We start from the raw sequence: 24,882 nt of genomic DNA, 5'->3' as shown, positions 1-24,882 counted from the left end.
GTTTACTTCTGAGCTCTCTATTCTGTCCCATTGATCCATATGTCTGTTTTTGTGCCAATACCACACTGTTTTGATTACTGTAGCTTTGTAGTATTGTCTGAAGTATAAGAGGGTCATGCCTCCTGCTTTGGGTTTTTTTTTTTTTCCTCAAGATTGCTTTGGCAATTGGGGTCTTTTATTGTTCCATATAAATTTTAGGATTATTTGTTCTAGTTCTGTGAAAACTGTCATGGGTGTTTGATAGGGATCACATTAAATCTGTAGATTGCTTTGGGTAGTAAGGCCATTTTAACAATATTAATTCTTGGAAAGTATTTTTCAATGTTAAGAACTGTCCTCTTTTTTATATATGATTTTACTGTAATTAATAACTATAATTATTCTTGACATCAATGATAGCTATGAAAAGATGAAAGCCAAAAGAAACAGGAAACATGTTGTTATTAGATTTAAACATTCAAGTACTTCACTTAAATTCATTTTATTTTGGTATTTTGAATTTTTTTTAAACATCCCAGTGCCAAAAGGAGGAAAGATTTACAGATGCAAACAAATGTATAAACAAACAACCCAGGTCCTCTTAAGCAATTTGCCAAATAGAAACAATCCATCTATATAAGAAAACACATCAAATCAGGATCTGCAATGTGGGCCAGTGAGAGAAAGGATTTGCATCCTTAACCCTGTTTTTGGTTCCTCAAAATCAAAATCTTGGGGCTAGTGTAAGCTGTATAATGATGGATAAACAAAGAGAGTAAGTGTTCTCTTGCTTTTTCCATGGGTTTCATTAGCTTGTTTTCCATGACTCATAATGCCTTCCTGAAAAAACTCTGTCCCTTTGATCTCCTGGGTCAAATGAGTGCTGTTGAGTTAGTTTCCATCAACCAGTCAGCACTCCTACTGGTTCCTATTGTGCATCCTCAGCCAGACCAACTATTACCAGTTAACTCATTCCCAGAATAGAATTATGAGTACTCTTCAGAAGGATTCAATCCAAATCGCCCAGAGGAATTCATAAGGATAGTCTGAAGATTTAAAAAAAGGCAAATATTATTCACACAAAAATGTTGTTGACCTGAAAATAATTAGTGGAAAAAATTTTTAAACCGTTTATTAAAACTATGTCTTAGGGCTTCCCTGGTGGCGCAGTGGTTGAGAGTCCGCCTGCCAATGCAGGGGACGCGGGTTCGTGCCCCGGTCCGGGAGGATCCCACATGCCGCAGAGCGGCTGGGCCCATGAGCCATGGCCACTGAGCCTGCGCGTCCGGAGCCTGTGCTCCGCAACGGGAGAGGTCACAAAAGTGAGAGGCCTGCGTACCGCAAAAAAAACACAAAAAAACAAAAAACAAAAAAAACTATGTCTTATAAGAACACGAAAAACTTCCTAAAGTCACTGATTAAGGGCTCTTTCCAATCCTTTGTTATGCCATGGACCCTCCTTTATATCCCCAAGTAGACAGTGTGGTCCCAGGTCCCAGGAAACCTAGGGTCTCCTCCAACCTCTGCCACTATATTTTTTTGGCTTATTTTCCACTTATATAAAATAAAAGTGAAAGTGTTCATGCAAGTTTCTTTTGGTTACAGGAGTCCATGATTCTAGTAGAGAGACACAGAAATTGAGATTTATCCATTCACTCAATACTTATGTCCACTAAATATTTATTGGACATCTATTAAGTGCTAGGCAACATGTCCTCTGAATGAGGGGTCTCCCCATAACGCTCCCCAAGTCCCTTGTGGGTGCCTCCGTCATGGTACTTGACACTCAGTTGGAATTAGGGATTCCCTAATCTGATTCCTCCACTGATGGACTGCATGTTATTTTGCCAATGAGTAGCAGAATTCTTGGCACACAGTAGGTGCTCCAAAAGCATTTGGTAAAAGGACAGAGGAGAGCTCTTCACATGCAAGCTTGAGCATCCCAGAATGAGGACCAGAATGAGAAATATCAAGCATAATAGCCAGTAACATTTCATTAAAACAATTATATGATGACATTATATTCTCCCTAGGAATTTCTGAGCCAACAGCAGACCCTGATTGCACTAAAGACCCAAGCACGAAGACTTGCCTCTCTCTAGTCCTGAAGACAAAGTGTTCCTTGGCACTTAGTTTCCAGTTTGATGTATTGGGCCACTTATGCTGGATCCCTTTGGTTGTCTCTCCAGATCTGCCCTCCCCTTTTGTCCACTTTGCTTGGTGCTCTGGGAGGCCAATCTATATGTACTGTCTCAATCTAGCGCCAGTGTCCTCTGGCTCTGGTTGGGTTTGGCCAATGGGGAGTACTAGACATCGGGGAAAAAGCAGAACAGGCAAGTTGGGATATTCATTCTCTCTCCTCAGGGCAACTACAGGCTGTTGTGTCCATGACCAAAAGCCACAGCTCCTATCAGGCAGCCCTCCCCACATATTCCTTCTGTGTGTGTATGTGTGTGCTTCTGTCTCTGTCTCTCTGAGTTCCTTGTCCCTTTAGTCTTAGGGACAGTAGCAGTGCCCCCAGTTACTAGTCCTAGGATGCTACACTGTCCTTTTTTGGTTTTCCCACATCCTGGCTTAATAGGCCCTTTATGAAACTCTACCCAAATTATTCAATATGAATATACCATCAGTTTCCTGCCAGGACCCATATATTATAAACAGTAAATGATCTAGTCTATTACCACCAAGCACAATAAAAGAATACTAAGAAATGCTAGTTTCCCTTCTTGTCCCTGTTATAATTTTTATACCCCCTGCAGTGGTTATCAGTAGTGCCTTTAACAAAATAGCTATTTAATAAATACTTGTTGAATGAAAGAAAAAGATTTCTAAGACACTTCTGATCACAGTTTTGTATTCAAATACATGGAAATCAATTAATTGTACATTAATCTAAGTTATCAAGTATTAAATTTAGAGAAGTTTTTATTTCAGTAGTTGAAAGTCAGTGAGTAGTTCTGCTTTACAAATTTACATTCTCTCTTTTCTCATGTTCCAAGTGAAAAAATGATTAGCCTGCTGGGCTTATGACTCAACCCCAGGAAACAGTACCAAGAGATGAGCAGACATCTCAGGGCACATGTTGTTCAACAGACTAAGTGATTAGTTTACTGGTCCTTCCTAGACCTTGGAGGAAACAGTGATTTTATTTCATGTCATCTAATTCATATGAACTGATTTTGCAAGTTCATCACTTTCTATCTCCTACACCTGGATAGAAATGCAGATTGGGGCAAACTATACCTCCTTGGATCTATTCACGTTTATAATGAATAGTCAAATTGTCAATAAAGCTGAAGCATCACTCACCATGTATACTGATCTTGCTGATGCGCCATGGAAGTAACTTCTAGTTCTGGTATTGGAGGAAGCGCGTCCTTGACATGAGCCATAGGCAGCCTCTGCGTGGTCTCTGCTGTTTAAGAAGGAGAGATGTTCTAGTCTGTATTTAGTCAAGAGCAATGCGAAAGTAGACACAGTATATTCCAATGTAGTAAGAGAACCATGCCTTCCACCTAGACAACTTTGGCAGTTTCCACGACTTACTAAATTTCCTGCCTGCAACTCTGACACCTTTTTTTTCCTCATTAATCATCAATTTTATACACATCAGTGTATACATGTCAATCCCAATCGCCCAATTCATCACACCACCATCCCCACCCCCCAGCGGCTTTCCCCCTTGGTGTCCATACGTTTGTTCTCTACATCTGTGTCTCAACTTCTGCCCTGCAAACTGGTTCATCTGTACCATTTTTCTAGGTTCCACATACATGCATTAATATACGATATTTGTTTTTCTCTTTCTGACTTACTTCACTCTGTATGACAGTCTCTAGATCCATCCACGTCTCAACAAATGACCCAATTTCATTCCTTTATATGGCTGAGTAATATTCCATTGTATATATATGTACCACATCTTCTTTATCAATCCATCTGTCGATGGGCATTTAGGTTGCCTCCATGACTTGGCTATTGTAAATAGTGCTGCAATGAACATTGGGGTGCATATGTCTTTTTGAATTATGGTTTTCTCTGGGTATATGCCCAGTAGTGGGATTGCTAGATCATATGATAATTTTATTTTTAGGTTTTTAAGGAACCTCCATATTGTTCTCCATAGTGGCTGTATCAATTTACATTCCCACCAACAGTGCAAGAGGGTTCCCTTTTCTCCACACCCTCTCCAGCATTTGTTGTTTGTAGATTTTCTGATGATGTCCATTCTAACTGGTGTGTGGTGATACCTCATTGTAGTTTTGATTTGCATTTCTCTAATAATTAGTGATGTTGAGCAGCTTTTCATGTGCTTTTTGGCCATCTATAGGTCTTCTTTGGAGAAATGTCTATTTAGGTCTTCTGCCCATTTTTGGATTGGGTTGTTTGTTTCTTTAATATTAAGCTGCATGAGCTGTTTATATATTTTGGAGATTAATCCTTTGTTCATTCGTTTGCAAAAATTTTCTCCCATTCTGAGGGTTGTCTTTTAATCTTGTTTACAGTTTCCTTTGCTGTACAAAAGCTTGTAAGTTTCATTAGGCCCCATTTGTTTATTTTTGTTTTTATTTCCATTACACTAGTAGGTGGATCAAAAAAGATCTTGCTGTGATTTATGTCAAAGAGTGTTCTTCCTATGTTTTCCTCTAAGAGTTTTATAGTGTCTGGTCTTACATTTAGGTCTCAAATCCATTTTGAGTTTATTTTTGTGTATGGTATTAGGGAGTGTTCTAATTTCATTCTTTTACATGTAGCTGTCCAGTTTTCCCAGCACCAGTTATTGAAGAGACTGTCTTTTCTCCATTGTATATCCTTGCCTCCTTTGTCATAGATTAGTTGACCATAGGTGTGTGGGTTTATCTCTGGGCTTTCTATCTTCTTCCATTGATCTATGTTTCTTTTTTTTGTGCCAGTACCATACTGTCTTGATTACTATAGATTTATAGTATAGTCTGAAGTCAGGGAGTCTGATTCCTCCAGCTCCATTTTTTTCCTGCAAGCCTGCTTTGCTATTCGGGGTCTTTTGTGTCTCCATATAAATTTTAAGAATTTTTGTTCTAGTTCTGTAAAAAACACCATTGGTAATTTGATAGGGATTGCATTGAACCTGTAGATTGCTTTGGGTAGTAGAGTCATTTTCACAATGTTGATTCTTCCAATCGAAGAACATGGTATATCTCTCCATCTGTTGGTATCACCTTTAATTTCTTTCATCAGTGTCTTATAGTTTTCTGCATACAGGTCTTTTGTCTCCCTAGGTAGGTTTATTCCTAGGTATTTTATTCTTTTTGTTGCAATGGTAAATGGGAGTGTTTCCTTAATTTCTTTTTCAGATTTTTCATCATTAGTGTATAGGAATGCAAGAGATTTCTGTGCATTAATTTTGTATCCTGCAACTTTACCAAATTCATTGATTAGCTCTAGTAGTTTTCTGGTGGCATTTTTAGGATTCTCTATGTATAGTATCATGGCATCTGCAAACAGTGACAGTTTTACTTCTTCTTTTCCAATTTGTATTCCTTTTATTTCTTTTTCTTCTCTGATTGCCGTGGCTAGGACTTCCAAAACTATGTTGAATAATAGCAGTGAGAGGGGACATCCTTGTCTTGTTCCTGATCTTAGAGGAAATGCTTTCAGTGTTTCACCATTGAGAATGATGCTTGCTGTGGATTTGTCATATATGGCTTTTATTATGTTGAGGTAGGTTTCCTCTATGCCCACTTTTTGGAGAGTTTTTTATCATAAATGGGTGTTGAATTTTGTCAAAAGCTTTTTCTGCATCTATTGAGATGATATATGGTTTTTATTCTTCAATTTGTTCATATGGTGTATCACATTGATTGATTTGCGTATATTGAAGAATCCTTGCATCCCTGGGATAAATCCCACTTGATCATGGTGTATGATCCTTTTAATGTGTTGTTGGATTCTGTTTGCTAGTATTTTGTTGAGGATTTTTGCATCTATATTCATCAGTGATATTGGTCTGTAATTTTCTTTTTTTGTAGTATCTTTGTCTGGTTTTGGTATCAGGGTGATGGTGGCCTCATAGAATGAGTTTGGGAGTGTTCCTTCCTCTGCAATTTTTGGAAGAGTTTGAGAAGGATGGGTGTTAGCTGTTCTCTAAATGTTTGAGAACAATTTCAATTTCATTACTTGTGATTTGTCTGTTCATATTTTCTATTTCTTCCTGGCTCAGTCTTGGAAGGTTATACCTTTCTAGGAATTTGTCCATTTCTTCCAGGTTGTCCATTTTATTGGCATAGAGTTGCTTGTAGTAGTCTCTCAGGATGCTTTGTATTTATTCAGTGTCTGTTGTAACTTCTCCTTTTTCATTTCTAATTTTATTGATTTGAGTCCTCTCCCTCTTTTTCTGGATGAATCTGGCTAATGGTTTATCAATTTTGTTTATCTTCTCAAAGAACCAACTTTTAGTTTTACTGATCTTTGCTATTGTTTTCTTTGTTTCTATTTCATTTATTTCTGCTCTGATCTTTATGATATCTTTACTTCTACTAACTTTGGGTTTTGTTTGTTCTTCTTTCGGTGGTTCCTTTAGGTGTAAAGTTAAATTGTTTGCTTGAGATTTTTCTTGTTTCTTGAGGTAGGCTTGTATAGCTATAAACTTCCCACTTAGAACTGCTTTTGCTGCATCCCATAGGTTTTGGATCATCGTGTTTTCATTGTCATTTGTTTCTAGGTATTTTTTGATTTCCTCTTTGATTTCTTCAGTGATCTCTGGGTTATTTAGTCACGTATTGTTTAGCCTCCATGTGTTTGTGTTTTTTACATCTTTTTCCCTGTAATTCATTTCTAATCTCATAGCATTGTGGTCAGAAAAGATGCTTGATATGATTTCAATTTTCTTAAATTTACTGAGGCTCGATTTGTGACCCAAGATGTGATCTATCCTGGAGAATGTTCTGTGCGCACTTGAGAAGTGTAATCTGCTGTTTTTGGATGGAATGTCCTATAAATATCAATTAAATCTATCTGGTCTATTGTGTCATTTAAAGCTTCTGTTTCCTTATTTATTTTCATTTTGGATGATCTGTCCATTGGTGTAAGTAAGTTGTTAAAGTCCCCCAGTATTATTGTGTTACTGTCGATTTCCTCTTTTATAGCTGTTAGCAGTTGCCTTATGTATTGAGGTGCTCCTATGTTGGGTGCATATATAGTTATAATTGTTATATGTTCTTCTTGGATTGATCCCTTGATCATTATGTAGTTTCCTTCCTTGTCTCTTGTAACATTCTTTATTTTAAAGTCTATTTTATCTGATGTAGTATTGCTACTCCAGCTTTCTTTTGATTTCCATTGGCATGGAATATCTTTTTCCATCACCTCACTTTCAGTCTGTATGTGTCCCTAGGTCTGGAGTGGGTCTCTTGTACACAGCATATATATGAGTCTTGTTTTTGTGTCCATTCAGCGAGCCTGTTTCTTTTTGTTGGAGCATTTAATCCATTCACGTTTAAGGTAATTATCAATATGTGTGTTCCTATGACCATATTCTTAATTGTTTTGGGTTTGTTTTTGTAGGTCCTTTTCTTCTCTTGTGTTTCCCACTTAGAGAAGTTCCTTTAGCATTTGTTGTAGAGCTGGTTTGGTGGTGCTGAATTCTCTTAGCCTTTGCTTATCTGTAAAGCTTTTGATTTCTCCATCAAATCTGAATGAGATCCTGCTGGGTAGAGTAATCTTGGTTATAGGTTCTTCCCTTTCATCACTTTAAGTATATCATGCCACTCCCTTCTGGCTTATAGAGTTTCTGCTGAGAAATCAGCTGTTAACCTTATGGGAGTTCCCTTGTATGTTATTTGTCATTTTTCCCTTGCTGCTTTTCAATAATTTTTCTTTGTCTTTAATTCTTGCCAGTTTGATTACTATGTGTCTCAGCATTTTTCTCCTTGGGTTTATCCTGTATGGGACTCGCTGTGCTTCCTGGACTTGGGTGGTTATTTCCTTTCCCATGTTAGGGAAGTTTTCGACTATAATCTCTTCAAATATTTCCTCTGGTCCTTTCTCTCTCTCTTCTCCTTCTGGGACCCCTATAATGTGAATGTTGTTATGTTTAATGTTTTCCCAGAGGTCTCTTAGGCTGTCTTCATTTCTTCTCATTCTTTTTTCTTTATTCTGTTCCACAGCAGTGAATTCCACCATTCTGTCTTCCAGGTCACTTATCCGTTCTTCTGCCTCAGTTATTCTGCTATTGATTCCTTCTAGTGTAGTATTCATTTCAGTTATTGTATTGTTCATCTCTGTTTGTTTGTTCTTTAATTCTTCTAGGTCTTTGTTAAACATTTCTTGCATCTTCTCGATCTTTGCCTCCATTCTTTATGAGGTCCTGGATCATCTTCACTATCATTATTTTCAATTCTTTTTCTGGAAGTTTGCCTATCTCCATGTCATTTAGTTGTTTTTCTGGGGTTTTATCTTCTTCCTTCATCTGGTACATAGCCCTCTGCCTTTTCATCTTGTCTATCTTTCTGTGAATGTGGTTTTTGTTTCACAGGCTGCAGGATTGTAGTTCTTCTTGCTTCTGCTGTCTGCCCTCTCAACTCTGACACTTTTGACCCATTTCTCTCAACTCTGTATCTATCCTTTCAATTCCTCCTCTCCCATCTCCTTCTCAGCACAAGATCTGCAGTATAGTTAAGAAGGAGCAAAGTAAAGAAAAAATTTAAGGTACAATGTCAAGTAGCAAGAAAAGAATTTCAGTTTCGAAAGTACAAACATTTCCTTCTTTGCATATTGTTGAAATATGTCCCTAAGAGTAATATTAATAAATAACATCCTTGATTTCAGGGACAATTTTACCAAAAAGCAAAGTTACAAATTAAATGAACTCTAACCTGTCCTCCTTTGCTATGACTCTGTGACTTTATAAAATTCTTCTAATATTATCTTCAACTGACTTCAAGTAGAAGGTAAAACTTGATGTCCATGGCTCAATGGTATTTGTTTTATTCCACTGGGGTCCTGGGTCTTGCTTTTCTCATCTTTATATTGAAACTTGAGTCCTACATAATACACATGGTTTTTTGCTTCACAAATGTCTCTACTTTTTATACAAAGCCCTGAACATGGATGGAAATGAGGTGACCTCTAATTTAAAGAGAAATTTGTGTAGTTGCTTCTTAAGATTAGATATCAGAAAGGAAGATTTAAGTATAATCAAGAATATGATCCTTTTTTTCCAAGAGGATTATTAAACACTGATGTAGTTTACCAAAAGGGAAATTCTGTCAGAGCTTCTCTCAGAATGTTATTCCTTTAATTAGAAAAAAATTTTTGATAAGAAAAACTTATTTTTTGGCTTTAATTTTCTGTATAAGGAATACATTAACCTGATTAAAAAATTTTAAACTATGAATATTCCTTTTTACCCCATCTCCCAGGCAATCACTTCCCACCATATCACATAGTTCTTTCCCTTCTAGATATTTAGATAGATAGATAGATAGATGATAAATGTATACTTTAATATATGTATTATTAAAATGTTGTTTTTGTCCTTCTTTACACAATTGGTAGAATACCATACATATATATCATGAATGATATATCTTAGGGATCTTTCCACATAAGTGCTTCCTCTTTCCTTTTTACAACTTCCTGGTATTCCACAGTATGGATGTAACACCATGTCTTTAAACAGCCTAGATGGTGTCTGCTTAGATGGTGTCTAATCATTTTTGATCTTATAAATACACAAGCAATAAACATTGTATAGATGCCATTTCTCTCCTATGTGAGTAAATCTATAGGATAAATTCCTAGAAATAGAATTGCTGGCTCAAAGGGCTTATACATTTGTTACTTTGATAGTTATTGCCAAATTACCTATCATGTAAGTTGCACCAATTTCGCCTCTCAGTTTACCTCAGTAAAGTATGAGTACTTCTTGCCCCTTGCCATAGAGTGTGACGTCAAACTTCTGGATTTTTGCCAATCTGATAAATGAAAGTGGCATCTCAGTGTAGCTTCAACTTGCTTTCCCACATTAATGAAGCTCCATGAGAGCAGAAATCTTTATTTTGTTTGGTTCACTGCTGTGTCTCCTATACCCAAGTGACCAATATTATTGGCACATAGTAAACAACAACAACAAATTTTTTTAAGAATTTGGTCTGAGTGAAACCAAACAACCTTTCATATGTCTAAGAACTATTTGTATTTCCTTTTTCTGTAAACAGTCCATTCTTGTCCTTTACCCATTTGCCTACTAGGTTATGGTCTTTTCTTCATCAGTTATTAGAAGCTCCTTATATACTAGGAAAGGTTGCTTATCTGTGATGAACCACAAATAACTTTCCCCCAATTGCTTTTGCTGTGTACATTCTTTTTCACAGGGTCAAATTTATTAGTGTTTTAGCTGAGTTTTGTGTCATGAGTAGTTCTCCATTAGTTGTAAATGAATTCTACCATTGTTTCTTCTATTACTTTTGTGGTTTCATGTTTTCTTTAAAATCACTGATCTGTATGGAATTTACTCCAGTATTAGTGTGGGCTCTGGATTAAGTAAAATTTTTTCCCTAGATGATTATTCAGTTGTTCCAACATCATTCAGTATTTCTTTGTTTTCCTACTGATTTGATATGCCATTTTCATCATTTACTAAAGTCCTGAACTTTCTAATGTTTCACTGGATATTTTTATCTAGTCTGTACCAGTACCATAATGGAATGGATACTTCTCCTGTTTATTCTTCTATGTCCATTTTTTTCCTGTCTACTATTGATAGTTTATTTTTCATTGGGATATGGGAATGAACTTGTTTATTTATTGATTTAGGGAAAATTGGCATCTTTTTATATTCATCTTCCTTTCAAGAACATTATATACCATTCCTTTTTTTCAAGTCATTTTTATGTCTCTCAGGAGCATTTTTCTGAAGTTTTCTTCAGAAAGATCATGCACATTTCTTATGAAGTTTATTCCTAATTACTTTATTTTCTGCAGCTGTTTTAAATGCAGTGTATCTTCTAACTGGTTGTTGTTTAAATATATAAATGTTGTTTGACTTTTTATATTAATTTTGTACCCTACCCCTTACTGAACTTTTCAAAGATGTTTTTAGGGAATTAGATTTCTTGGGTACATATCATCTTCAAAATAAGTGATCATTTTACCTATCCTTTCCAACTTGTGAACCTTGTAGTTCTGCCTCTTATCTAATTATGTTGACTAGTACTTCTAGGATAACTGTAGATAAAGTGGCAATAGTGAACATTCTTGAACATTTCTGGCTTTAGCTAAGCATGCTTTTAGTATTTCCCTACTAAGCATGATTCTGAGTTTTTGTTTGAGACAGATATATTTTATCATATTATGGAAGTACCTATTTATCTTGTTTTTATTAGGTGTTTTTATGAAGAATGGGTATTGTATTTTGTCAAATACATTTTATTCACTTTTAACAACTTTATTGATATCTTTGACATATAAAAATAGTAATTATATAAGGTGTGCATACAACTTGATATTTTTATATATGCATACATTGTGAAAAGATCACCACGATAAAGCTAAATAACTTATCCATCACCTCCACATAGTTACCATTGTGTGTGTGTGTTGAGAAAATTTAATTTAAAATCTATGCTTTTAGCAGATTTCAAGTATACAATACAGATTAAATAACCCTTATACAAAATACCCAATTGTTTATACTTAGCATTATATCTTCCTTACTTTGTCTAAATTTTATACATTTTGCTTTTTGTGTGTGGTTTCTGGATTTTTAATTTAGATTTTACTATATGAATTATGCTTTCTGTAATTTAGTCTTAGGTGTTTTGATTGTTAGGTAAATTGTTTTTAATTTTACTAGTTTTACTAAAGGTTTACAAAATCCCTACAGCTATTGCTGTGAAATGACCTAAGCTAATCTAACCATGCACAACCCTTAGGTTCTTCTCAGTAGATAATATCAACCACCAAAAAGTTTGAGCATGGGTAGTCTCACCAGGAGAATTTTTTCCTCACATACAGGCGTTTATTAAGTATTTGTTAGCCAGTAGAGAGAGGGCAAGGACACAGCTTGGAAAACTTGCTGTATAGGCTTGATGTGAGTCCATGCTCCCTGTCACTTGGGCTTCACAGCTCACCTGGGGAGGACAGGACATGCTCCAGAGGTAGGACTTGGTTAGGCTTGCAGTTGGCATCATGCAACCAGGGACCTGTGCAAGGAGTTGGACGATTCCTTAAGTAGAGGTTACAGTGTTGGCTGGGTTCTCATACCCCATTAGTGCAACCATGGAGCATTTTTCTACAATATTTTATTCAACTAACAAATCTTGAATGCCTCTAATTTCAACAATGAACATACAATTCGGACTTTGATTACCACTAATTTTACTAATGAAAACTCATTTCTAATATTCATCATTCTACTTAGCAAAATCTCTGGTTGATAGCTCAGACCCTTGTGGTGTGCTTAATATTTAACTGTAACATCATATTATCTATGTTGAAATGTTTTCAATCAATTGAATATAGCATAACAGCTATATTTGTCTTTTAAAAATTAGAAGTAAATTTGTAGAATAAATAATGAGAAAAGTAGGCCTTCTAAGTCTTCTTCTTTTGTGCATATAATCAAATACATTTTTTTCATCTATAGAAATGATCCAACAATCGTCCCCTTAGACCTGTTAATATGATGAGTGATATTAATAGATCTCCTAATGCTGAACTGTTCTTGTATTCGTGGAATAAGCCCCACTTGATCATAGGAGTGTGTGTATGTATGTATGTATATATATTTTCTTAAACTGTGCTACTGGATTCTTTTGCTAATATTTGTTGAGGATTTTTGCATAGATAGACATAAGTAAGATTGCTTGATACTTTCATTTTAGACACAGTCTTCCTTGGGCTTGAATATAAATGTTTATTTCATAAATAGACGTAGGAAACATCCTTTTTTTCTATGGTCTATAACAGTTAAAATACCACTGGAAATATCTGTTGTTTAGAAATTGTTAAAATTCCACTGTGTACTGCTCTTCCTGTTATTTTTTGAGAGATAACTGACAAATTTTCTATTTCTTCTATGATAATGGTTTTGTTTAGATTTTCTGTTCTTCTGATGTGAGGTTTTGTAAGTTTTCTCAGAAAAGTATCCGTCTTAACTAGACATTTTAAAAATTAAGGTAGCAACTACTCTTTAAGGGAATTAGATGCCTTTTTGAGGCCATGTCCAGCAGACACCGAGGGCCCTTTCATTCCTATAGAAATGCTAAAATCACCACCAAAGTCCACATTTTTTCCTATGGAGCCCATGGACATATATACACTACCAAACGTAAAATAGATAGCTAGTGGGAAGCAGCTGCATAGCACAGGGAGATCAGCTCGGTGCTTTTTGACCACCTAGAGGGGTGGGATAGGGAGGGTGGGAAGGAGGGAGACGCAAGAGGAAAGAGATATGGGAACATATGTATATGTATAATTGATTCACTTTGTTATAAAGCAGAAATTAACACACCATTGTAAAGCAATTATACTCCAATAAAGATGTTAAAAAAAAGAAAAAGAGTAAATGACAAAGCTTTCCTGACTGATTAGAGCAAAGGTGGGAAAACAAGACCAGTCTTTCCATTTTTATTTTATTGTCAGTAAGGACCAACGGCACCTATGAGACTAGATCTATCAGCCTTATCTGTGTCACACTGAAAGTTCCCAGGCGTCTGTGATTTTTGTCTTCTGAAATCTGTGCTTCTCAAGGGTGGCTGTAGCAAGCAGGATCTCAAACAGCCCCCAGATTCCCACCCCTGGTGTACATGGCCACCCTCGTGACTCCCTTCCCTTGAGCGTGGGCAGGGCGGTAAATAGCATCTCATTCCGGTGACTAGGTTACACTAAGGTGAAGAGCTTTTGCAGGCGTAATTAACATCCCAAATCAGTTGATTTTGAGAGAGACTATGTTGGGTGGGTCTGACTTAAAGGGTGAAAGCTTTTAATAGAGAGACTGGGCCCTCCCTGGGGTCAGAGAGCATCCCTCCCTGGGCTCAGGAAGCATGCCGCCATGTCTGCACTGTCTATGGAAAGGGTCCTGTAGCAGGGGTCTGCAGCTGGCCTCTAGGACCTGAGAGTGGCCTCTGACTGAGAGCCAGTTAAGAAGCCAGGGCCTTCAGTCTATAGCCTCAAAGAAAGGAATTCTGCCAACAACCTGAACCAGCTTGGAAGGAGAGCCTCCAGATGAGAACACAGGCCAGCTCACATCTTGATTTCAAGCTTGTGAGTCCCTGAGATCCAGCAAAGTTGTTCCCAAATTTCTCACCCACAGAAACTGTGAGATAATGAACATGTGTTGTTTTAAGCCCCTAAGGTTGTGGTAATTTGTTACACAACAATAGAAAACGAATAAAGTGGTCAACAGAGCCTTGGCTTGAAAATCCCCAGAGGTAGTAATTTAAAATGCAGGTTCTAGGACCCTGCCCCAGATCTACTGAATTACAATCTCCTTTCATAAAGGCCCAGGAGCCTTTGATGGTTAATTCTGATGCACTTTAAAGCTTCAGAATGAACTTACCATGCGAATAATTGTTTAGACATCTTGACAAAGCACCTTTTTTAAAACTTTTTATCTTATATTGGAGTATAGTTGATTAACAATGTTGTGTTAGTTTCGGGTGTACAGCAAAGTGATTCTGTTACACATATACATGTATCTATTCTTTTTCAAATTCTTTTCCCATTTAGGTTGTTACCAAATATTGAGCAGAGTTCCCTGTGCTATACAGTAGGTCCTTGTTGCTTATCTATTTTAAATATAGCAGTGTGTACATGTCAATCCCAAACTCCCTAACTATCCCTTCCCACAACCCTTCCTCCCTGACAAAACATCTTATAACCTTCCAGAATTTGAGATTTGGAGGTAATTCTTTTTAAAGGTTAAAATCTCAAAAGAGCCTATTCATGAAACCAAATAATTGTCAAAGAAAATTAACAGAGCTCTTTTGGTTGGAAAGCCAAACTGCTCATCATTTGCTTATTCATTAGGTTTGCTGATGTTTTATAGTATGGTATAACCATAATTCAGAAAACCATTATCTGTCAAAATGACAGCTAGTCCAAAGTAACTCTCTAGTGGTACGTCATCTTCTATTTCTCCTAGTATCCAAAGTCATGTAAGTTACATGCTAATAGGAAAATTTCTGAAAAATTGATAAAAAGGCAAAAAGGTAGCATATGTTGTCATTTTTATACCTTCTTTAGCATAGCTAAAACAGGTGGAATTTTTTTCTAGTTTTACACTGAGAAATAGGGTTTCTTTCAAATCATATTAATTCAGCAACACTAGTTAAGTCAGCAGAAGCACTCAGAAGTATTTTAAAACCTCACAGAAGTCTTTTCATGAATTTGTCAAATCTCTAAACCAAATATTTCTTTGACTTTTTCCAAGAACCTTAACAGAACCTAAAAAATTAAAAAGAACCCCGGTCTGAGTTTTGACCTGGTTGAGTCTAGTGAACAAAATGGATTTCCAACAGTAGAAACTTTGATTAAAAATAAAACTCCATGCCTTAGGTTCTTGAATAAAGCCCCTATCATTCCATCCATGACAGTGTCCAAGTTCACCTCTGATATTTCTTCCTCTCATTTTTAAAAAATGTTATCACTTTTCAAAATGCTTTATATCTATGTCATCTGGTATCTAACCTCAATTCATCTTTCCAAAGTAATTCTTTTTTTTTTATTTTATTATTTTTATTTTTTTATTAGTTTCTGCTTTATAACAAAGTGAATCAGTCAAACATATACATCTGTTCCCACATCCCTTCCCTCATGCATCTCCCTCCCTCCCACCCTCCCCATCCCACCCCTCCAGGCGGTCACAAAGCACCGAGCTGATCTCCCTGTGCTCTGTGGCTGCTTCCCACTATCTATCTACCTTACGTTTTGTAGTGTATATATGTCCATGCCTCTCTTTCGCTTTGTCACAGCTTACCCTTCCCCCTCCCCATATCCTCAAGTCCATTCTCAAGTAGGTCTGTGTCTTTATTCCCGTTTTACCCCTAGGTTCTTCATGGCAATTTTTTTTTAAATTCCGTATATATGTGTTAGCATACGGTATTTGTCTTTCTCTTTCTGACTTACTTCACTCTGTATGACAGACTCTAGGTCTATCCACCTCATTACAAATAGCTCAGTTTCGTTTCTTTTTATGGCTGAGTAATATTCCATTGTATATATGTGCCACATCTTCTTTATCCATTCATACGATGATGGACACTTAGGTTGTTTCCAGCTCCGGGCTATTGTGAATAGAGCTGCAATGAACATTTTGGTACATGCCTCTTTTTGAATTATGGTTTTCTCAGGGTATATGCCTAGTAGTGGGATTGCTGGGTCATATGGTAGTTCTATTTTTAGTTTTTTAAGGAACCTCCATACTGTTCTCCATAGTGGCTGTACCAATTCACATTCCCACCAGCAGTGCAAGAGTGTTCCCTTTTCTCCACACCCTCTCCAGCATTTATTGTTTCTAGATTTCTTGATGATGGCCATTCTGACTGGTGTGAGATGATATCTCATTGTAGTTTTGATTTGCATTTCTCTAATGATTAATGATGTTGAGCATTCTTTCATGTGTTTGTTGGCAGTCTGTATATCTTCTTTGGAGAAATGCCTATTTAAGTCTTCTGCCCATTTTTGGATTGGGTTGTTTGTTTTTTTGCTATTGAGCTGCATGAGCTGTTTATGAATTTTGGAGATTAATCCTTTGTCAGTTGCTTCATTTGCAAATATTTTCTCCCATTCTGAGGGTTGTCTTTTGGTCTTGTTTATGGTTTCCTTTGCTGTGCAAAAGCTTTGAAGTTTCATTAGGTCCCATTTGTTTATCTTTGTTTTTATTTCCATTTCTCTAGGAGGTGGGTCCAAAAGGATCTTGCTGTGATTTATGTCATAGAGTGTTCTACCTATGTTTTCCTCTAAGAGTTTGATAGTTTCTGGCCTTACATTTAAGTCTTTAATCCATTTTGAGCTTATTTTTGTGTATGGTGTTAGGGAATGATCTAATCTCAAACTTTTACATGTCCCTGTCCAGTTTTCCCAGCACCACTTTTTGAAGAGGCTGTCCTTTCTCCACGGTACATTCCTGCCTCCTTTATCAAAGATAAGTTGGCCATATGTGCGTGGGTTTATCTCTGGGCTTTCTATGCTGATCCACTGATCTATCTTTCTGTTTTTATGCCAGTACCACACTGTCTTAATTACTGTAGCTTTGTAGTATAGTCTGAAGTCAGGGAGCCTGATTCCTCCAGCTCTGTTTTTCGTTCTCAAGATTGCTTTGGCTATTCGGGGTCTTTTGTTTTTCCAAACAAATTTTGAAATTTTTTGTTCTAGTTCTGTGAAAAATGCCATTGGTAGTTTGATAGGGATTGCATTGAATCTGTAGATTGCTTTGGGTAGTAGAGTCATTTTCACAATATTGATTCTTCCAATCCAGGAGCATGGTATATCTCTCCATCTATTTGTATCATCTTTAATTTCTTTCATCAGTGTCTTATAATTTTCTGCATACAGGTCTTTTGTCTCCTTAGGTAGGTTTATTCCTAGATATTTTATTCTTTTTGTTGCAGTGGTAAATGGGAGTGTTTTCTTGATTTCATTTTCAGATTTTTCATCATTAGTGTACAGGAATGCCAGAGATTTCTGTACATTAATTTTGTATCCTGCTACTTTACCAAATTCATTGATTAGCTCTAGTAGTTTTTCAGTAGCATCTTTAGGATTCTCTATGTATAGTATCATGTCATCTGCAAACAGTGACAGCTTTACTTCTTCTTTTCCAATTTGGATTCCTTTTATTTCCTTTTCTTCTCTGATTGCTGTGGCTAAAACTTCCAAAACTAGGTTGAATAAGAGTGGTGAGAGTGGGCAGCCTTGTCTTGTTCCTGATCTTAGTGGAAATGGTTTCAGTTTTTCACCGTTGAGGACAATGTTGGCTGTGGGTTTGTCATATATGGCCTTTATTATGTTGAGGAAAGTTCCCTCTATGCCTACTTTCTGCAGGGTTTTTATCATAAATGGGTGTTGAATTTTGTCGAAAGCTTTCTCTGCATCTATTGAGATGATCATATGGTTTTTCTCCTTCAACTTGTTAATATGGTGTATCACATTGATTGATTTGCGTATATTGAAGAATCCTTGCATTCCTGGAATAAACCCCACTTGATCATGGTGTATGATCCTTTTAATGTGCTGTTGGATTCTGTTTGCTAGTATTTTGTTGAGGATTTTTGCATCTATGTTCATCAGTGATATTGGCCTGTAGTTTTCTTTCTTTGTGACATCCTTGCCTGGTTTTGGTATCAAGGTGATGGTGGCCTCGTAGAATGAGTTTGGGAGTGTTCCTTCCTCTGATATTGTTTGGAAGAGTTTGAGAAGGATGGGTGTTAGCTCTTCTCCAAATGTTTGATAGAATTCGCCTGTGAAGCCATCTGGTCCTGGGCTTTTGTTTGATGGAAGATTTTAAATCACAGTTTCAATTTCAGTGCTTGTGATTGGTCTATTCATATTTTCTATTTCTTCCTGATTCAGTCTTGGCAGGTTGTGCATTTCTAAGAATTTGTCCATTTCTTCCAGGTTGTCCATTTTATTGGCATAGGGTTGCTTATAGTAATCTCTCATGATCTTTTGTATTTCTGCAGTGTCAGTTGTTACTTCTCCTTTTTCATTTCTAATTCTATTGATCTGAGTCTTCTCCCTTCTTTTCTTGATGAGTCTGGCCAATGGTTTGTCAATTTTGTTTATCTTCTCAAAGAACCAGCTTTTAGTTTGGTTGATCTTTGCTATCGTTTCCTTCATTTCTTTTTCATTTATTTCTGATCTGATCTTTATGATTTCTTTCCTTCTGCTAACTTTGGGGGTTTTTTGTTCTTCTTTCTCTAATTGCTTTAGGTGCAGGGTCAGGTTGTTTACTCAAAATGTTTCCTGTTTCTTAAGGTGGGATTGTATTGCTATAAACTTCCCCCTTAGAACTGCTTTTGCTGCGTCCCATAGGTTTTGGGTCGTCGTGTCTCCATTGTCATTTGTTTCTAGGTATTTTTTAATTTCCTCTTTGATTTCTTCAGTGATCACTTCGTTATTGAGTAGTGTATTGTTTAGCCTCCATGTGTTTGTATTTTTTACAGATCTTTTCCTGTAATTGATGTCTAGTCTCATAGCATTGTGGTCGGAAAAGATACTTGATACAATTTCAATTTTCTTAAATTTACCAAGACTTGATTTGTGACCCAAGATATGATCTATCCTGGAGAATGTTCCATGAGCACTTGAGAAAAATGTGTATTCTGCTGTTTTTGGATGGAATGTCCTATAAATATCAACTAAGTCCATCTTGTTTAATGTATCATTTAAAGCTTGTGTTTCCTTATTTATTTTCATTTTGGATGATCTGTCCATTGGTGAAAGTGGGGTGTTAAAGTCCCCTACTATGATTGTGTTACTGTCGATTTCCCCTTTTATGGCTGTTAGTATTTGCCTTATGTATTGAGGTGCTCCTATGTTGGGTGCATAAATATTTACAATTGTTATATCTTCTTCTTGGATTGATCCCTTTATCATTATGTAGTGTCCTTCTTTGTCTCTTCTAATAGTCTTTATTTTAAAGTCTATTTTGTCTGATATAAGAATTGCTACTCCAGCTTTCTTTTGATTTCCATTTGCATGGAATATCTTTTTCCATCCCCTTACTTTCAATCTGTATGTGTCTCTAGGTCTGAAGTGGGTCTCTTGTAGACAGCATATATACAAAGTAATTCTTGATTCCCACTTAGTAATGGAAACTTATGAGGTATTTTCTTCACTTTGTTCCTGATGATTTTCATGTCAAAGACAAGGTACATCTCCCACACTGAAGACACATCTAAAACTTCCCCATCCTAGTCAGGCTGTCTTGGCCACTAAGGGAATTTGTCCCATCAATGTTTGATATTCGTTATCTCCAAAAATACTTGTTCAGCTAAATTTTACTTGGTTATTAAATTGGAAAGCCAAAAAAACAAAAGAAGGAGAACAAAACAGATTTATTTATCCATACTATCTATGACCCTCTGTGACTTCTACTTTCCCAATAGTGAATTTATCCAATTTTGCATAAATTTGCATAATTTATCCTTATTTGTCTGCCTCCTTGTGTACAGAGATTGTATTTTTATGCATTTTTTTTTACTCCCCAGAACCCACCTTGGAGCATGACACAAAATAGGTACTCAATAAATACATGTTGAATGACTGAAAGAATGTTATTTAACTTCTTTGTGCCTCATGTTTCTTAATAAAATGGTGTGGGTTCAAGCAGAACAAAAAGTCAACTCTGGGGTGCCACCCAGGAATTTGGAGATAAGGAAAATAAGAGTGCCCTGTGAGAAAACACTACCAAGTGCAAAAGAAAGTAGTTTTACTGGCATCTTTTTAAGCCCAGTGGAGGGCCCTGCTCAGAATTTAGTAGGACCTGTGTGTGAACTCAGCAGGGAAGGGCTATGGATAGCTAAACTCGGAAGCGATGACCTTGGGCGCTTCCTTCTCTCCTTCGTACTTTGGGAGATTCAGCCATGACTCTTTGTGGAGACAATGGCAATAAATATCTAAACTGTTACCCACAAAGTACTTGGTTTCCTCATAAGAGCCTCTCCAGAAAGGAAGGAATTCAAGTTAATCATCACAGATTACTTCGGTCAAGACAGATGTGGACATTTTCAGATGGTTTGGTGATTCTTATTCAGTTCTCTAATCTGGCTTCAAAAAAACTTTTCAGTCTTAATTATTTCTTCTTACTGTCATAGGAATGCAGAATTTCAATATAGCTATGCATCATTCTGACCTTTCCATCACATAAAAACACAGGCACTTTTGTGCAAGCCCAAGATAGCTAGTAGCCTTTTAGGGTTAATAGAACCAATTATGGTGGCTTAAAATAGATTTCCATTATTCAAGATGCCAACTCCCTACTATGTTCAAAGATCAATCTGTTATTTTTAACAGTGATCCTAAAACTACTCAGCTATTCCAAATCTGGCCAGTGTGAAAATCAAATGAGGATGGAAAAATAAATGACTGCAGAATTATCTAGAAATAGCAATTAAAGAGGGGAAAAAAACCTCCTTGAACAGACAGCTGCCAATATTCTGAGCCATTGACTCAGTTTCCAATTCATTCACACTGCAGGTATCCTTAATACTCCAAGGAATAAAACTTATGAAGTGCTTAACCATTCTCCTTTTGTTATTTTGGGCAGGCATTATCAAAACTTATAATCTGGGGAGGGAAAGTATTTGAAAGGTCTTTGTAAGACAGCAGCAGTCATTCTTTCAACATAGTGTAAAGTTGTATTCATTTAACAAATATTTATTGGGTACCTATTCTGAACTCATATGCACTGTGCCATGAGCTGGGGATGCAGTGATAAGTATTATCAGATAGTGTCCCAGATCTCAAGGAGCTAACTGGCTCATAGGAGAGACATCAATAAAATAATAACAGAAATGTAAAAGAGCAACAGTGATAATTGACACAAAGAGAGATGTGTGATGTTATGCGGGTGTAATTTACCTGGTCCACCAGCTCTGAGACAACTTTCCTGAGGAAGTGTTAGTTAAGCCAAAATCAGAAGGACAGGGTTGGACTTAACTAGATAAAGGCTGGGTGGGAAAAGGGGAGGATTGCAAGGGAGGTGTCAAGGGAGGCCAGATGGTTCAGGGAGGGGGAGTCTGTGCGAAGATGGAGATGTTTATCTGCATATGTTTTATCATCAGTTTTTTCAGACCTGGCACAAATGGCTGTCACATAAAGTCATTCCATGAATGAATAGAATAAATCATCCTATTTTGCCTATAGATTCTTCACACTTTATGAATTTCCTCCTGCATGTAGAGTCACCCTCTGAATCTTGATCTATTCTGTAACCAAGCAAATGGCTATAACCTTTACTGTTTTATGAACCCCAATCTGTATTTTGAGTCTTAAATATTATAGTTAAGCAAGTAAAAATTAAATTTTCATGTTATCTTGCTTGGTTGCTAGACATCCGGCTCCAGTAATTTATCTTCTCTTTGGCAGAAAATTGAAACCTGCTTAGTCTTTATTATGTTGGCCTTAAACATGTTGCAAACTATAGTTTTACATTGCCACTAGTTTTATTTTGGGGTAATATATATTACTGGGTCATCCACTTCCTTTTGGCATTTAGCAATTCTCCTTCACAATGAATTTCCGTTTTCTTTGCTTTGTGGTCCCTAAGAGCCCACCCACATTAAGTGCCAATGCTGAAATGTTACTTTGAGGATGACTCACATTGTCTCACACAAGCTTCTGATAGCGCTCGGTTCCCAGCGCTAAATGTAAAAGAGCGAGAAAAGTTTTGATCTGTGGCTTGAACCAGCAGGAGTAAACTCCCCAGTTCATCTTGCCATTAAGTGATGCACTGGAAAGTGCAGCCATTGGACAGAACTGAGTTTGAACCCTAACCCTGCTGGGATCTGGCAGTGGGTCAGTTACTTTAAACTCACTTTAGCTTCAGTTTTCTCACCAGGAAAAAAAGTGAGGTTCTTATGAAATGAAATCAAATGATGTGTGTGGAAGTACTGTGCATGTGGAAGGTGCTGAATGAGTTTGTATAGCTTAATTAGCTTCCCTTCTCCTAAGGAACTAGGAATTGAATCTCCTGAAGGGTGGTGTCAGCTCCATGGAGGCGGGGACTGCGCTGTGGTACAGCCACTGCATTGGCAATGCTTAGCACAATTTCTGGCCCATAGTCAGTGTTCAACAAATTTTTGGTTGAATATTAGAAGGTGAAGAACTTCAAGTTTTAAAGATCTCACCATTTTTGATGGACAGAGTAGAGAGATGACAGGACTCCCTTGGCTGACCCATGCAGTGAAGGCTCGAATCCTAGGAACCTGGTGTCGTGCTTGTAGATATTTATTTGTTGGCTGACCAGCATGTGGACATCTCAGGGGTACTCTCAAGTATGCAGGAAGCCAGAGGGGCAGATATCTCCTCTCCCTGCCTTCTGGTACCCAGAGTACCAATCTGTGGCCTGCATTCAGTCAACCAGATACCCTTCCTTAGGGCTTGCAATCCTGGACAGTGATGCAAAGTTGCAAGGTGGTCAAAGGGAAGCTCTAGCAGCCCAGAGGGAGCATCCAGTGATGGTGACACCAGCAGAGGCATTCTCACCAGACCATTCCTATGGGGCTGTATTTTTGGCTGCTTGGCCTCTCTTGACTCCTGCATAAGCTCAGCTTGCCTAATGTTCCTGTTGCTTGCATGGGTTACCTACTGGTTTTCCAATAAATTTCCTTTCTGCCAAGTCAGCCAAGTTGGTTTCTATTGTCTGCATCCAATAATTCGAGTCCTAGTACACTGCTCCTGCCCCTGGCCTTGGTCTCCCCATGTGGTCAACTCATTAAGCACTGTTTCTAGAGATGCATTTCAAAGTTACTTTTGCATCGTTCTCAAAATCTCTTCTTCAAGATTTTTTTTATTATTCTTTGATATCCTTAGCAATTCTACAAAGTGCATTTTATGTTCTTCAGTGAAATGGAATTATGTTCCCTCTGAACACTCTTTGTCTCTCCATTTGTTTTCACATTTCCCAACCCCCAAGATTCATTTCTCGTTCATCTTCTCTTTTTACTCAATACTCATTTCCCCTTAGGGTTTGCGCAATTTACTAAGCTTTTATTGTGCATGAACTACATGCCAGATATTATGCTAGGGACAGGGATCCAAAGATGAATAAGACAGAGTTATCACCTGTGTGAAGAGAATAGTCAAGTGAATAAAATGTAAAATAGATTAATACCAAGGCAGGCAACAGAAGGTATCACACTTCCCCAAGCAAGGAAGAAAATATCAGAGACACATAAAAGCTTGGGATTTGATTCTGTATGATATCTCTTTCTACAGCGATGAGGCTCATTTACTCTGTCGGTGTTTAACCTGCCCCAGTACATGCCAAGCCCCGTGCAGTGCCAGGGTGTTGGTAATCTCTCCTTATTTCTCTCTTATCTTTTTGAGGGTGTGAGTTATCTATAGCTCTGTGTGTATGTGTGTCACAATACTTACTTTGCAATACATGAACAACTAGAGACATTCTGGAATGTACAGCCAGAGCTGACAGCAAGCTGCTTGGCTGAATGTGACTATAGTTACTGCTCTCTTTGAACTACATTTTTTTTTCGCTCGTGTTACTGCTTCTCCCGAGAACCACGCTGGCACATATTTTTCCCGTAGATTCTCAGTGCTGCCTATAATCCATCATTACAAAGAGAGGCCTTAAAAACAGCACTCGGGGGAGACATTATTTCCTTCCCATTTCGCTCTCAGAAAGAGCAACTTATAACGGGAGGGGAAAATTGCATTTAGGTTAAAGGAATATATATAACAAGAAAGCCTCTGCTTCTACCCCTCTTTAAGATGCTAAGCTTCAAAAGGCCTCTTAGTTTTAAAAAAGGCCATCGCCCCTTGGCCTGCTCTAAACATTAATATTATATGCCTGGTAATAAAGACAGAGGATTTTTTGTGAGAGCCATTAAAGGGAAAGGATGGCCGAGACAGATTTCTCTGGTGAGTGAAAATCACAGGCTCATAAATAGAACCTGTGAGGTTGGTCTTGTGGTTAGCTAGTACTTTAAATTTGTGATTCCCCCAATTATACTGGTTGATGGGAACTGCTGACCTTTTCTCAGACGAGGCTGTGATGCTCAAAATTATGACTTAAAAAGAGAAAGTACCAGAATTCCTAAGGCAACCAAAAGCCCAGCAGCACCAGGTTAAAACACGCCTGGTACATGCACGTCACGGTACTGATAAGAGGGGAGAACAGAGGAAATGTAATTTTCTCCCCATAAAAATTAATTTTGCCATTTGAAACCGCCCTGTGATATT

The 24,882-nt window shown here is 37.3% G+C and overlaps 1 protein-coding gene across 1 annotated transcript in view; it reads right to left on the bottom strand.

Annotated features, from left to right (window-relative positions):
• Positions 1-515: 515 nt before the first annotated feature.
• TMEM156 (transmembrane protein 156) overlaps positions 516-24,882 on the bottom strand; it is a gene marked incomplete at its 5' end in the record, with an annotated part of 56,857 nt that continues 32,490 nt past the window's right edge. Inside the window, 2 exons of the mRNA XM_081235544.1 lie at positions 516-1,025; positions 3,289-3,394. Of these exons, the coding sequence (XP_081091670.1) occupies position 1,025; positions 3,289-3,394 (107 nt within the window). The 3' untranslated portion in view covers positions 516-1,024. The remainder of the gene's footprint in view (positions 1,026-3,288; positions 3,395-24,882) is intronic.

The sequence above is a fragment of the Mesoplodon bidens genome, assembly GCF_964165515.1.
Source record: "Mesoplodon bidens genome assembly, chromosome: 1".
Taxonomy (NCBI): Eukaryota; Metazoa; Chordata; class Mammalia; order Artiodactyla; family Ziphiidae; genus Mesoplodon; species Mesoplodon bidens.
Note: the sequence above shows the minus strand (reverse complement) of the source record. Positions and strands in the feature narration are given on the sequence as shown.